Here is a 16,631-nt window from a genome sequence, read left to right as displayed (position 1 = left end):
AAACTTAATTATTTTTTTAGCGTTTGATTGAATATTTGACAAAAATGCTAAATTTATTGGTAGTTTCCATTTGTGTGATTTTTTTATCTCATTTTTTAACAAAAATATATATATTTTCTTTGTAAAACATGTGTGTTTTTACACATGTAATAATATTTGTAGAGTGTTTCACCACCAGACTCAATAAAACATGTAAACAAAGTAAAAGGAAAAAATATACATAGTGTAATAAATGTTAGAATAATATATTTTTTATTTTAATTAAATATAATATATTAATCATATAATAACGGGTACCCGCGGGTACGGGTACCATAATACCCGTACCCACCCGTATATACTACGGGTATTTTTAAAAACTCATTTATAATACCCGTGGGTACCCGTTTGTGACCCGTACCCGTGCCCGTACGGGTTTTACCCGCGGGTACGGGTTTTTTTGCCATCCCTACATATAGTCATTTGATCTTTTACACCATCGGATGGGGGAGTCGTTGGAGGCCTCAGTTTATAAATAGAGGCATCCTCCCCACATTACAATTCGCACCAAGTTGAAGGTGTTTACCTCACAACTTCTCTTTCTCCCCCTTATATTTCGCCGACGCATTTCTGACAACCTTCTCCCCCTTTCTTTCTGTGACACTTGAGAATTGGCACAGGTAGTTAAACTGAGAATTTTGAGAACTGACATTCTTAGTCAATATTGTGGAAAATATAATTGGCACAAGCAACCATACTGTGGGAATTCGTGAATTTGTACTCGTAGTCATATTGTGGATGTATTCGAGATTAATTCTTACAGTGTAGTAAGACATCGTATAATAGAGAACTAGACTATTTTATCCTGGGGACGGCGTGGTTAATAGTGTGCTTGTACAATTTTGGCAGTGCCACAAAATGTCTTAAAGAGAGCGATTGGTCGTGACTCAACCAGTAAGGATTATTTCGTGTCATTCAGAATTGTTGCGAGCTACGGTAACAAGCAGTAACTAAATGAGATTGAGAATCATGTGTTTTATTTTTTCTCATATAGTTTATAAAGTGTTCATGTATTTTATGTATTCGCATGTAGTCTATAGAGTGTTCATAAGTTTTATGTGTGTTCGTATGTAGTCTATAAAGTATTAGTAAAATGTCATAATAATGTGATTGTTATTACTTCTTTTAATTGTAGGATATGGTTTAGTTACTATCAAAGACAAACTCAAAAACTAAATCAATTATTATTGGATCCAAAATATATATATATAATTTAGGTTAGATTTAGTTCTTGTTATGAACCTAAACACTTAAAAACCCTAGATACAAGCACTTCCTGCAAAATAGTTTAATTTTTTTCCCAAGAAACTTCAGCACGTTAAAAGCATTATTGAAAGAGTTCATCATAACACGTTTCATCAAGGTGATGAATGTTATAAGCATTGGACTTTTTCCCATCTAATATATCTTTTTGTATCCTAATTGCTTTATTTCTACACTAGGGAATAAATCATATTTTTGGAACATATTAGGATCAAAACATGAAAAAATATAACTAGAACCAAATTTCGGTAACCTTTCAAATACCAAAAATACATTTAACAATAAAGTAAATACATCCATTTTTGGATTCATGTGTTATACATTCCAATTAATATAATGAAAATATATTGATTTAACTTATGTTGTCTAAAACAAATACACTATAAATGTAACTAATACATATACAAGTAAATATATTTTGACCTATGTACATATCTTGCAAAATAAATGAAAATGTTAAAGTTTGCTTGCAATGGCTTTTCACGAAAAGCTTCTTCATTATATCTTCTAGTTTACAACAACAATACCAGCTTCCCTCACAAGTTGTTCTGTCAAAGCTGATATTCTAACAACGCCTGTTTTTATCATAGTGAAATTGATATTTGAGGCCAAATTGGTGTTATTAACATTATTTGGCATGATGTTGATATAGTTATTAGCTTCAACACTTTGAATAGCCTTATTGAAAAGTTGTATGCTCATTTCAGCAAGTTTATGTAGAGCACTAGTAGCAGCTTCAGCTTCAAGTTGAGCTACTTCGAGCTCGAGCTTCTCAACATCCAATTCTCCTATGCTTTTCTCATTGATTCTCTCCCTCACTGAAGAATGTAGTCTCTTAAGATTGGTCACATCGGTTAAATTTGCTCTTGCTTTTTTTAACTCTTCATCTTTCGCGTCCAATCTTTCACGAGTCGCTTTAAGCTCCTCATCTTTTATTGTTATAGCCCTATGTGCAGCAAGAACTTCCATTTCCTTTGTTTTCAAGTTTTCTTTGGTCAGCTCGAGCTCATTCTCGAGTCGTTTTTGTAGCCATGTCATTTCATTAGTAGGCTCCTCCATTAGTTGTTCGAGTAGATCATTGCCTGTTTCAACTTTTGGTCTTAATGAATTAAATTCTTCATCCTTAATGGAAGAAACGAGTTTGTTTGTAAGCTCTAAAATCCATTCGACTGCAGTTTCAGCCTCAAAAGCCTTCAAGTTTGTATCGTTTAGCTTGCTTTCGATTATCTTCACATGCTCATCTTTCTCCTTCAGCATATTGGTTGCATCAATAAGTTGTGTTTCTTTATTGTTCATAAGCATCTTAAGATCATATATTTCATGGTTTAATTCCACCAGCATCTTCCTAGCATCAGAAAGTTCCAAGTCTTTCTCTTCCAACATAACCTGAAGATACGCCTTTTCGGATTTCAAATGTTGTATTTGTAGCTTAGCATCGACAAGTTGCGACTCTTTGACACGAAGAACTTCACCCAATTCTCCATATTCAGCACTTTTTTTCTCTAATTCCTCTTTCAGTAAAGACAACTCTTGCACTGCTTGCTGCAAAGAAGTTCTTTCTTTTTTCAATTCCTCTTGTAACTCCTTCACAAGCGCGTTTTCCATTGATAGAGCCCATTCGAGATCTTCGTTTCGAGCCTCTGCAATCCTAAGTTTCACTCTTTCACTCTCCATTTCTATTTGAGCATTTTTCAAGCTTTCCGTGTATGACATTACACTTTCCCTTTGTTCTACAAGTTCAGCCAGTTGCTCTTCCAATAACCGCTCTTGTTCTTCAATTCTGTTTCGAGAAGATGCAAGCGATTGCTGAGAAGAAACTAACTCCGACCTCACATCATTGAGAAGCGCCTTCACCCGTCCGAAATCTTCGAGAGTTTCGTTACTCTCATGTGTATGTCTTGAAGCATCATCTCTAAGTCTCTTCAACTCCTCCTGTGCCAAAAGCCATTCCATTACCTGCTTTTCCAACATGCCCTCTGCATCCTTCATCTTTTCTTCTTCAAGTTTCCTTTGAGCCAAAGAAGCGTGTAATTGTTCTTCTTTTTCTTCGACAACTTTACGCAATTCTTGAAGCTCAACTTCTTGTTTGTTCATAACTTCATTCGCTTCATTCAGAAGCCGAGCCTTATCGTTAAGTTCGGAATTAACATAAGCAGCTTCTTGGCTCTTCTTTTCCAAATCAATCTTCATTTTCTCCATTTCCTCTTCCTTCAAAGTTATTGCGATTCGGAAAGTAGCAATCTCTTGATCTTGTTCCCTAAGCCGGAGTTTCACTTCTTCCATCTGACTACCTTGAGAAACCAAGTTAACACTAGCCTCATTCATCTCCTCTTCCAATTTCTCATACTTAGAGCGAGTAGACGCAATTTTCGACTCTTGTCGCGCTAACTCCTCCTTTGTAAGGTTCAATTTATTATTCTCTAACAAAACCATCCTCTCAACTTCTTGCAGGTGCTCTTCCTTCTTCTTCAAAGATGTAAGTGCAGCCTGAAGATCCGACTCCAGAATTCGAAGGTTGAAACCGAGTCGAACCTCTTGATCACGAAAATACTCTCCTCTTGCTCCATTCACCATCTGATGTTCCAGCATTTGTGTCTGCTCGAACAATCTCTCGCGGAGGACTCTCGTCGATTCGGCTGCTCCGTAGTTGTTAAAACTAGGCCTATTGTCATTCAATACCGATTTAACCGTCTTCCAAAGATGACCTCTACCTTTTCTTAGGTTGGTTGACACAAAATCTATTCTATTGTGAATATGATGCTTCTTGTTGCACCTAATAGAGCAAGATAGCTGCAAGGAATACAAAACAGTTACAAATCATGATTTATATTCAGAGATTGATGAACCATATGCTTAAGCTTGATTTTTATAACTTTTGATTAGTCGTTAATATTGTTGAGTTCTAAGTTGATATTCTAATCACCAAAAAAGAAATCAGTTGTTCAAGTTGTGCGACATAAAGTGTGTGTATATGTTCAAATTCCGACAATTGTACAAATTCTAACAACTGTACAAATTCATTCACATCATGGATTAAGACTTGGTTGTTATTATTATAAATGTGGTGGAATGTAACTATAGTAGGTTGTAGTGTTTAAAATAGGATGTAACTTATAGTTACACTTCATTTCATAATACGCTTTCAAACAATTCTATGTTGACTTTATTCCATTCAATTTAACCCATCATTGAATATAAATCAAATGTAATGATTGTGTTGATTCACACTTATTGTATTGTTTCCAAATATACCCTTTTTACCGGTAGTAAATAATTATTTTTAAATAAAACTAAACATGAAAAATAACAATTAATGCATGCACTATAACTTTTAGATGCGGTTGTTAAATCAGAATTAAAAAAATTCAAACTTGGATATTAAATAGGAAGAGGTAAGAGTAATAATTTCATTACAATATTACTCTCAAGGTTGTTTCTCTTATAACTTATATATAGACTATGAGTTAGAAAATAACATTTTCACTTAATTGCCTTGTGCATTATATCACTCCTTAAATTTAAACTTCTAATTACTTTTTTAGAAAGAAACAAATATTATGGGGCTCTAGCATATGTAACATGCAATTACCTTATGAGAAAAAGATATATATATATACGAAGTATAAGAGTTTTTTACACTGTCATTATATCAACAATCATTCATTTTTAATTATTATTGATTCTTCAAAAGACATAACCCAAATAAATGGTGAATGACACATCGACTATATATAAATCTCTACACTACCAATATATTGATATTACACTTATATGATCTTTTGCTATGTTTGGTTTGAGCAAAGTTGGGGGAAGTCTTATGTTCCTTTGCTTCCTCTCCACTTCGTTCAAATCCTTTCCTTTGAACCAAACATGGCATAAGGGTGCGTTCCAAAATACAAATACAAGCACAATAAATCACTATAAAAAATTTGATTATTTAAGTTTTAACCATATACAGTTTCTGATTTATATGAAAAAGCAACTTACAAAACCAAATATTTTCAAGCTCAAACTAACTGTACCTATATCTATAAATACATGTAATTAAGGACATATATACAGATACATAAATATACACATATATACATATATCTATATACATAAATATACACATATATACATATATCTATATACATAAATATACACATATATACATATATATACATATATCTATATACATAAATATACACATATATACATATATCTATATACATAAATATACACATATATACATATATCTATATACATATATTTATATATATATATGTGATGAATGGTAAAGGAAAAAAGAGAAAGGAAGGAACCTGAGAATAGGAAGGAGAGCGAAGAGATGCAGAAAAAGCCATAACAATAATAGAGAGAGTGAAAGAAGGTTCAACGTGTTATATGGAGAATTGGATACAATAATAATAAACTAATTTGATAAAGGAATAACAAGTGTGGAAGTACTTTGGTTTTGGTTGTAAGATTCCATCTAAGGTTTTTTTTATTATTGCTTTCTTGTAAGGGTGGTGTAATCTTATATCACACGAATAAAGGGATAAGAAGATAAAGGTTTGAGTCATTTTCAAATGTGTGGTCTCACACCTCACTCATCTCATATTTTAAGGTTGTATTAACTATTTAGGGCTGAGAAATGTTGGAGTGAGACTCGTTAAGGTTTGTTTTTACCTAGTTCTATATGTTGGTTGGGTCATTTTTTTAATCCATACCGATTTTAGATTCGATTAAATATCATGCAAACTTATTTTAGACAAAGTTTTCTCAATATTATTTGTTATTATGAATATTTAATCTGTCGTATATAATGATATGTATATATTATTAATCGTGTATATATGGTAAAAAATTAGAGAATCAATGATGTTTCGACCAAAAAAGTGTCACTTCGTACGTATTTGAATAGAAATACATACAATCATTATATGTGAGTGACCATGGGATGGATCTGGTCCGATCATGTTTGGTCTCTACCCAACCCTAAATATTGACTGTGTCTAATTTTTAAATTCAAACTCAGTCATAGACCCAATAAGATTTGATACTATTCAGACTCGATCATGATCAGACCATACCGAGTTAGCGAATATAGTCGGATCCTACACACCCTTAGTTATATTTGTATAAAAGATATTTCTAATTCTGAAGAGTCTTATACTAAATACAGCTACTTATATGTGGTGTAGAGAATTTTTTAACAGTCCAAATTTTATTTATTTTTAATAAAATAATATTACAAATTTGTCAAACTTCATTTCCTTCTCAATATTAATATTGGAAGTTTAATACTGGCAAGTATCTCAACTTGTATTTCCATATTTTCAAGGTTGTTAGTGAATAGGTTGAGCTTGGTAAAAGAGCTTAAAATACATTATTATCTATACTATATATAAAGCCAAAACTTGAAATAACTTCCATCATGGTGTAATTTTCATTTCCTATATTACCCTTAACATTATTTAATTTTTACAAAAAAACTATATAATCCTAAGAAACTACCACCAATACATTAATTAACCTCATATCTCACCTTAAATTAAATATTATCATAAACACACCAAAATATAATATAAAGTACACTGAACACAACAAATACATTTTAATTCAAAAAATGAAATATATAAAAATTGAATATGTAGTATCACATAATATTCGCCAGTAGGCACGAAGTGCCTATACACACTAGTATCAAAAACGTCAATTCTTTGTTTTTGATAAGAAGTTGTTTAAATAGGCTTTTTCTTACATCATGCCAAAATTTAATCCATGTTTTTCTTAAACTAAATTACAACCACATATGTTACATATGAAAAAAAAGATATATATAAAAACTAGTGGGCCAAATAATTTATCCGGAAAAGGAAATTATTGATGTCGGAGATATAAAGATGTCGGCAAGTACGTGGAATGAGAGGTTGTGGAATTATTGGCATCCATGTTACTAGAACCAATTTGAGTTATACAAATTTGATTTATTATTTTCTTTACCTAATTAAATATACAAAATTTTAATTGAAAATTAATTATTTTAAATATATTAAATTTTAAAACATGTGGTTTTTAATGTGTTATATCTATTTTTAGATCTCTTAATCAAAATGCTTATAATACTCGTAAATATGACATATTTTAATTTATGTTAGGTGATATTACATTTAAAGTAGATTCTTCTTTAATTATTTTTTTTGTTACTACTAATAGTACATATAAGTAATTAATCTCTTTCATGATTTATGGTTGACTAAGTCAATAAAAATTGCTCTCAAGAATTAAATTATTGACATTTTGGTCATATGAAGATCTAGCATAACCTAAAACCACTTGACTAATGTTTTGTTGGTATATGAATAAAGTATGTGCCCTTTAATTTAATATGATAATAGTCTAAGTTAACGTATACAATGCTATTATGTTGTAATAAATAAAATTGATACAAATATATGACTACAATAATAGCAATTAGCACAAGTACAACTGTACAAGTGGTCTCGATATATAATATAAAAAATATTCGACACCTCTAATTATTTAAAAATAAAAATGGGTAGAGAAGTCAAGCCAAGGTAGGTCTAAAACGTGAGATGATTCACCCTATTCATTAACATTATTCTTGATTTCTTCTAAAACTTTTATGATTAAAGTTACGGTATATAGTTTAGGAAATTAATAAATAATATAAAAATTGAATATAATATACTAAAATAAGCATATTTAATATATATTAGAAAATTAATTAAAAAGTAATATTAGGTGAAAGGTAAAGTATAAGTGTATTTGGAAAATATCAAAAAATTTAAACATCAAAATATATACGACATAGGAGAGATTATTAAGGGAATTGGACATTTATGTGGTATTATGGATTATGGACATTGTAATTGTTATCCTAATCACATTACGAAGAACTAACAAGATATTGATATAGTGGTATAAGATTGCACTGAATCCTATAGTTGTTACTAGATGAGGAAATTTTGCTCAACTAACACTAGCAGAAATTACTATAATAGCAATTTTTGATCAAGCCAAAAATCTTGCACCCTTTAGAAGAGATCCAATCAATAATGTATAGTGCTCTATATGCACCAAGAACTGGTTGAGAAATTATAATAACAACTTCCAAAATATATCATTAGGGTCTCAAAAAAAACTTCAAGAAATACAATAATTCTTTAAAATATAGCACATGAAAGTAGAATTGTTGTGATATGAGAATGAATATAATAAAGTTAACGAAAGTGAAAATAATGATGTTGTTCATCAACAACCAATGTAACACCTTAATTTGGATAATAATATATGAGCGGAAATATGTCCATAAACAAAGAATTCTACAGCATTAAACTTTCCTTGATATATATATGAATAACACCCCAAATATAAGATGAAATAAAATATCGTTAACTTAAATCCACCTAATAAACTGGACTTCATATAAAGAGGATAAGAACAAAGTCTTAAAATACCCTCAAACAAATAAATGCCTCCATAACACGTACAAGATAAAGTTAGCAAATAAAAATAAGCTATCATCTACAATAGTGGCTTGATTGCAATTCTTCTATCTGGTACTCAGTCATTTCTTAGAAGACCCTAGAAATGTCAAAAACCCAAGCATAGTGAGATAAAAATCTCAGTAACACTATAATGACAAACCTTTGAAAATATGTCATTCCTAGCTAACAAGTACAGAAAATCTCCATAAGGAACAACAAAAGAGAAATAACAATACTTTCACTTAATTTTATATTCTAGCTCATTACACATAACTTCAATGTAAATAAGAGGAATATAAACAGGACACATCATAACGCTTCAATCAATTTGCATATAACATTAATCGCCTCAAACTCTTAGTCCATGATTAAAAGTTTTGCACACAGCATGCCTGCTGGAGGTGCCTGCCCCTTACTCAATGCCCTGAGTTCGTAGGAATGTCTTACCCCGTTTCCGGGAATAAGCCCGTCTTCATGCGACTAAGAATTCGGTTACATGAGAACCACACTTTTATACAAGCATTATAAGATGAAACTTAGCCTAGCAAATTAAACAAAAGACTAACTAACTAACTTGAAAATAAAGTGGATAATAAAATTAACTAACTATATTACATATTAAATACCCTAAAATAAAGTAAATGCTCTACAATTAATGATATCACATTGTAGGGGATTGTGACATCACACGCCATATATTTACTTTCTATTATTATCCAACAATTATTATAATTATCATTAGCATCATTTAGAATCACAATTGTAATTATCAGCATGATTCTAGGATCATGGTTATATCATCTCTACATATATTTAAACATTCTTAATCTATGGAATAATATAGAACAAACAATATCATTTTCTTTCTTGATGTTAGAGCACTTAAGCTTGAAGGCTTTTGATCCAACCAAATCAATCATATCTTTCGCTACAAACTAAAACCAGAAAAATGACCTTCCTTCAATAGTTTTTGTCAAGCTGGATAAAGATAACTATCCTCTATGAAAATCATTGGTCTTACCATTGATTAGAGGCTGAAACTCAATGGCTATATGCTTGAGACAAAAAATATTCATAACAATTCATTACCATAGATGATACAACCAACAAATTCAATCCTAACTATGAGGATTGACAAGCACATGATCAAGCCATCTTACGATGACTGATGAATTCTATGTCAATTAATGTTGCAACTCAGTTATTGTATTATGAAATCTCTAAGAAACTTTGGGATGAAGCTCAAAGCCTTGTAGGTTCACACACCAGATCAAGGATCACCTACCTAAAATTAGAATTTTACAGCACACACAAATGAGAGATGAAGATAGAGCAATACCTTTCTAAGATGAGGAATCTTGCTGACAAGTTAAAATTGGCAGAATCACTCATCTCTAGCCCTGATCTGATGATTCAGACACCAAATAGGTTGGATTCTAAATACAATCCAGTGGTAGTTAAATTGTCTGCCCAAATCAACATAAGTTAAGTTGATTTTCAAACCCAATTACTAGCCTTTAAAAGTAGATTGGAGCAACTCAATAACTTCAGTAGCCTCAACCTGCATATGCAAACTTTGCTAGCAAAAATGAGTCTAAATGCAACATATTTGGATCATTGGACAATTGGAGAGGATTTAACTCTCGAGACATGAGAGGTGGCATAAGAAGAGGTAGGATGTCAAAACCAATGTGTCAAGTATGCCACAGAATTGGTCATACAATAGTACAATGTTATTATTGTTTTGATAAGTCCTATACATGAAAGAATCACTATGTTAAGGGTGAGAAACAAGGAACTCGTAGTGTATACATAGTCTCACCCTATCCTGGTCAGCACTATTATTAGTACTTTGATAGTGGAGCTAGCAATCATGTGACACACCAAACTGACAAAATCCAAGACCTTCGTGAAAACAATGATAATGATTCCTTGCTAGTTGGTAATAGTGAGAGATTGAAAGTAATAGCTTCATGTTCAACCAAATTAAGCAACCTCAACCTACATGATGTGTTGTATGTTCGTGAAATCATCAAAAATTATTGAGTATATCTAAGCTAACTACTGATAATAATATAATTATTGAATTTGACGAAAATTATTGCTTTGTGAAGGACAAACTGGTAGGGAAGACACTTCTAAAGAGGAAACTTAAAAATGGCATATATCAACTTTGTGTCAATAAAGACTCTTCTACCTACATGTCTTTCAAGGAAAGTTGGCACAGAAAGCTTGAAAATCTCAATAATAAGGTTCTAGAAAATGTGTTGAAGGACTGAAATGTGAAGATATCATCTAGTGGCACATTTACATTCTGAGAAGCTTATCAATTTGGCAAACTAAATTTGTTGCCTTTTAAATCTTCTTCCTCACATGCTAAGAAAACTTTAGATTTAATTCATACTGATGTTTGGGGTCTTGCCCCAATTTTATCCCCATCTGGTTTTAAATATAATGTTCATTTTAATGATGACTTTAGCATATTCACATGGATTTTTCCCTTAAAATGAAAATCAGATACCATATATGCCTTCACTTAGTTCAAACTATGGTTGAAAACCAGTTTAACAAGAAAATAAAAATCATTCAATGTGATGGAGGTAGTGAGTATAAACATGTTCAAAAGATTGCCACGAAATTAGGAATTATATTTAGAATGTCTTGTCGCTAGACCTCTTAACAAAATGACAGGGCTGAAAGAAAGCATAGACATATTGTTGAACTAGGACTAACACTATTAGCACATGCCAAATGCTCTTACAATATTGGTGGGAAGCTTTCTCAACTGATGTCTACCTAGTCAATAGATTGCCATCATCACTAATTCCAAATAAAAGCTCATACTTCTTAATTTTCAAGAAAGAACCCAACTATGAGGACTTGAAACCATTTGGTTGTGCCTACTATCCTTGTCTAAAACCATACAATCAACATAAGCTTCAATTCCACAAAACTAGGTGTGTATTCCTAGGTTACATTAATTCACACAAAGGATATAAGTGCATCTACTATCATGGCAAAAATTTTGTTTCAAGACATTTGATCTTCAATGAGAATCACTTTCCCTTTCATGATGACTTCATTGACACAAGAAATTCATTAAAGAGACTGGCTGAAAATACATCTATTGTGCTTCCTACTTGTTCTGCAGGTACCATTATAAGCAACACAATTGAACCAAACAACAATGTGGTCAACCATCAGGAAGAGAATCCAACTGACAATTCAGTAAACAATGATACAAGTGAAGGCCAACCAGCTCTCAGTGAGTCCTTTGCTAATGACGATAACAACACATCAAGAGAAAATGAAGCAGATGATTCAACCTCAGCAGAACCAGTGGAGACCAACAGTCAAACTACACCTGAGAACAATCAACAAAGTCATCAAGACAACACCAACACTCATTGGATGCGTACCAGAAGCAAAGTTGAGATTTATAAGCCTAAGCAACCTTACATAGGATTGATAGAGGCACATGTAAATGACAAAGAACCAAGGAATGTCAAAGAGGCACTAATCAAGCCAAAATGGAAAGAAGCCATGAATACAGAATTTAAGGCCCTAATGACTAATCAAACTTGGACATTGGTATCATTTAAAGGCCAAGAAAACAACATAGACTCAAAATGGATCTTCAAGACTAAATACAAAGCAGATGAATCAATTGAAAGGAGGAAAGCAAGATTGGTTGCAAGAGGGTTTCAACAAACAACGAACATAAACTTTGATGAAACATTCAGCCCTATGATCAAATCCAGCTCAGTAAGAATCATATTAGCCATTGTTGTACATCTAAATTGGGAAGTCAGACAACTAGACATTAATAATGCATTCTTAAAAGGAAGTCTCAAGGAAATAGTGTTTATGTATCAACGTGAGGGATATATAGACTCCACCAAACCTAATCACATATGCAAATTGTCCAAAGTCATATATGGTCTAAGGCATGCACTAAGAGCTTGGTTTAATAGCCTAAAGAATACACTACTAAAATGAGGATTTCAAAACACCACAAGTGACTCATCTCTTTTTACTCTTAGAGGTACAAATCATATCATGTTTCTCCTTATTTATGTTGATGTCATAATAGTAACAAGTAGCAACAACAAGTTCTTAGAGACATTCGTCAATCAACTTAATGTTGATTTATCACTGAAAGACCATGGACATATACATTACTGTCTAGGCATTGAGGTTCACAGAAATTGTTGGGGATGTTTAAAATATGTTATTATATAAAGTCTCACATTGCCTATCATTAGAATAGAGTATAATATCAATGTTATATATTGGACTCAGGTCCCTTGTTGTAATATGCATCAGATATAAGCACCAAATAGAAACACTTCATGGGCAGTTGGGCCCATGGGTGTGCTAGGGTTTGTAATTCTTATTCTCTAATAATATATTGGTAGTCATTCAACGCTCCCGGGGACGCAGACACAATTGGTCGAACTCCGTTAACAAATTTTCTTATTTTTTTCTCTTCTATTTATTCTATGCACATTATTTGATTATTTGTGGCTAACGCTTTGCAACGATCACTTCCACTATACCAACAGAAATGATAGTGGAAGGTAACTAAAGCAAACAAAGTACATAAGAGATATACTCATAAAGTTTAACATGGAGAAAGTTTCAGTTTGTCCAACACCAATGGTATCTAGTGGGAAATTTACTACTAATGGGGAATCAATGTCCAAACGTACTTTTTACAGACAAGCCATAGGTACATTGCAATATCTAACTAACACAAGACTTGATATTGCCTTTGTTGTCAACAAACTCAGACAATACATGAGTTCTCCTACCATGGATCACTGGTAAGGGATAAAAAGAATATTGAGATATCTCTAAGGCACAATAGATCTATGCCTACACGTAAAACCCTCAAATGACCTTGATATAATAGGATTTTCTGATGCATATTGGGCCACTAATACTAATGATAGAAAATCCATGACAGGACGGTATGTATTTCTTGGTGAAACATTGGTTTCTTGGTACTCAAGAAAACAAAAAGTAGTGTCGCGCTCAAGCACAGAATCAGAATACAGGAACGTGGTTGATCTTGCAGCAGAAGTAGTTTGAGTTAGATCAATACTAACAGAACTAAAGTTACTAATGCTCAGAAAACCAATCTTATAGTGTGACAACTTAAGTGCTAACTCAATTGCATCAAATCCAATTATGCACGCTTGTTCCAAATATATTGAGATAGATATGCAATACATATGTGATCAAGTCCTACAGAACGAAGTCATTGTGGCCTATGTTCCTACAGCTGACCAAATTGCATATTGTTTGACTAAACCTCTCACCCACACAAGATTATACATGTTGCGAGACAAACTTGGAATGATTGTGTCACCTCCAGCTTGAGAGGGGTTAGAGAAATTAAAAATTCTACAATTAATGATATCACATTATATAGGATCATGACTCTATTTTCATGATATGGTGATCCTTAATCTTAGCATATATCACATGCCTTAGATTTACTTTATATTATTATGCAACAATTATTGTAATTATCATTAGCATCATTCAGAATCGTAATTATTATTATTAGCACAATTCTAGAATCATAGTTGTATTATCTACATGTATTTAAACATTCTTAATCTATGGACTAAGAAATAACATTTTGTCGCGCCCCAGTTTTCAGTTACGCGACCTCTTTGAGTCGTCACTATATTTTATTGTTAAAAATATAAAAAAATATTTTAAACTCAATCACATTGGGCTTTTGGATTGTGATATCCAGATTCGGGGGTCGATCGAGGAAGATATTAGCACTTTGTCCGTCCGTAATTAAACGATACCCCTACTAATTATATGATATGAATACACTTGCCAATTGTACGATTTAAATACCCTCTCTTTTTTGGAAAGTTTTTTATGATTTTTTGGAACCCTTTAACCCTTTCATAAACCTCCTATTTATACTACTTTTTAACCCTAACTTAACCCTAATAAATTGCTAATAAAAATAGTCTCCACTAACCTACAATCCCATATTTTGTGGGCTCCTATATCACCAACCAAGTGAGATTTGACTTCGTGTTTTATTATTTTTGTTCATTTTTTTTGTTTTAAAAAACCAATTAAACCTAATTATATATATTTTAATTAATTTTTATATTCCATAAATTCCGAAAAATAACAAATAATTATATCTAAATATGTTTTAATTTTTAAAATTATATTTACGAAAAAATAAAAATAAATTTTTTTTTTATTTGGAATTTTAAAGGGATATTTAGAATATCTTACTTATTTTATTTATTTTATAAATTCAAATTTAATTATAAAAATTAATAAAAAAATCTTTTTAATTATCTTTTATTTATATTATAATAAAATTCGAAAAAATAAAAGTAAATTAATAATAAAAGATTATTTTTATCTTTTTTTTTAGAAAAAATGATTATATGCTTTTTTTAGGGTCGATTTTAATTAAATTCTTTTTTCTTATTTTTTTATTTATTATTTTTTCTGAAAATAATGTAAGTTTAAAGAAACTTATCCTATGTCTAAAAATTTAAATTTATTTATCCTTTTTCTTTTAAACATTCAAGTGGTACATTTAAATATCCTATTTAAATATGAAGTAAGTCCTAAAATAAAAAATCAATTTTATTATTTTGAAAAGTATATTGAGTTTTTTATGGGTCGGACAAATATGAGTATTCACACATTCAATATCATTATTTTTCAATTAAATCACAAGTCATGCATACTTATTTTTTTACACTTTTATATTAATTCATGTTGAATATTGGGCTATAAATTTAAATAAAGGTGTAAAAACTGAATTACTTGATCTATCCATTTGAATCATGAATTCCGCCTGGCGCAAAATTTTGTGGTTAATTAATCGTGCTACATAATATTATGGGGGAAAACCATTAATTATCTTAATGTGATAAGATAATTTATAAAACTTCTCTCTTTATAAATGTATGTTGATTATCATTCTTATTTTATGTTATTCAATATTTTTATTAAATAATCAATTTTTATATATTTTATTTTAGATAAATATTTCATCTATTATAATATAATATCTAATTTAAAATGAGATGTGTGCTTATAATTAAAAAGTGATAATTACCTAGGATATAAGGTTTCTTGTATAAATTAAAAAATGCAAAGGGCAAACTAGGAAATTTGAAATTAGTTTATAGTAATAGTTATATCATGTTTTGCATTTATAAAAAAATTAGTTTGGCACAAGCACTTCATGCCTACCAACTATTCAGTTAAACCCAAAAAGCATGTATGAACTTTATTTTAGAGATACAAATAAAGAATATATTTCAAAACCATAATTCAAAATACTCTATATAGAATATAGCAGCTATAGATACAAATACTACAAACAAAGATGAAGATATTTGCCTTCAGAAAGGTGCTCAAAACCCGAGTCGACAATAACACGAAGAGGCTGTGGCTAATTCCAACATAGCCTCTGGAAAAAAACAATTAATTAATTACTTTTAAAAATAAAGTGGATTTTTATCTTAACTCATCACATATAGTGCATCTATGTAAAAATCTGATGTTATAAGAGAAAAAAGAGAACTAACTTCGTAGTAGCCTCAGACTTTGTTCCAATGGAATCAGGGGCTTTGTCTTCTTCTTCCTCGTTGTCGAGAAGCACCTCTTCATATCTACAACAATTAAACCGTAATCGGGGATGAGGATAAGAAGCAAAGGTCAGACTTGTTAATTGTGTTTATGAATGAAAGATAAGAAGCAAAGACATATAAGTTTTTTAGGGACATATGTGTGAATTTCAAATTAGCATGGATGAACACTTCTTCT

General features: G+C 31.2%; 1 protein-coding gene across 4 annotated transcripts; it reads right to left on the bottom strand.

Moving 5' to 3' along the window:
• LOC109350731 (golgin subfamily A member 6-like protein 22) lies at positions 1,639-5,826 on the bottom strand. Of its 4 annotated transcripts, XM_019592008.1 has the most exons (4): positions 5,607-5,826; positions 2,082-4,092; positions 1,961-2,051; positions 1,639-1,927 (listed from the first exon to the last, which is right to left on the bottom strand). In XM_019592008.1, exons 1-4 carry the CDS (start codon positions 5,646-5,648, stop codon positions 1,810-1,812), a joined length of 2,262 nt encoding a protein of 753 aa, XP_019447553.1. In that variant the 5' UTR covers positions 5,649-5,826; the 3' UTR covers positions 1,639-1,809. The 4 variants fall into 4 exon arrangements, with proteins under 4 accessions (XP_019447553.1, XP_019447552.1, XP_019447551.1 ...); XM_019592007.1 differs by having other exon boundaries at positions 1,961-4,092; positions 5,607-5,824; XM_019592006.1 differs by having other exon boundaries at positions 1,639-2,051; positions 5,607-5,824.

Source organism: Lupinus angustifolius, chromosome LG06, assembly GCF_001865875.1.
Source record: "Lupinus angustifolius cultivar Tanjil chromosome LG06, LupAngTanjil_v1.0, whole genome shotgun sequence".
NCBI lineage: Eukaryota > Viridiplantae > Streptophyta > Magnoliopsida > Fabales > Fabaceae > Lupinus > Lupinus angustifolius.
Note: the sequence above shows the minus strand (reverse complement) of the source record. Positions and strands in the feature narration are given on the sequence as shown.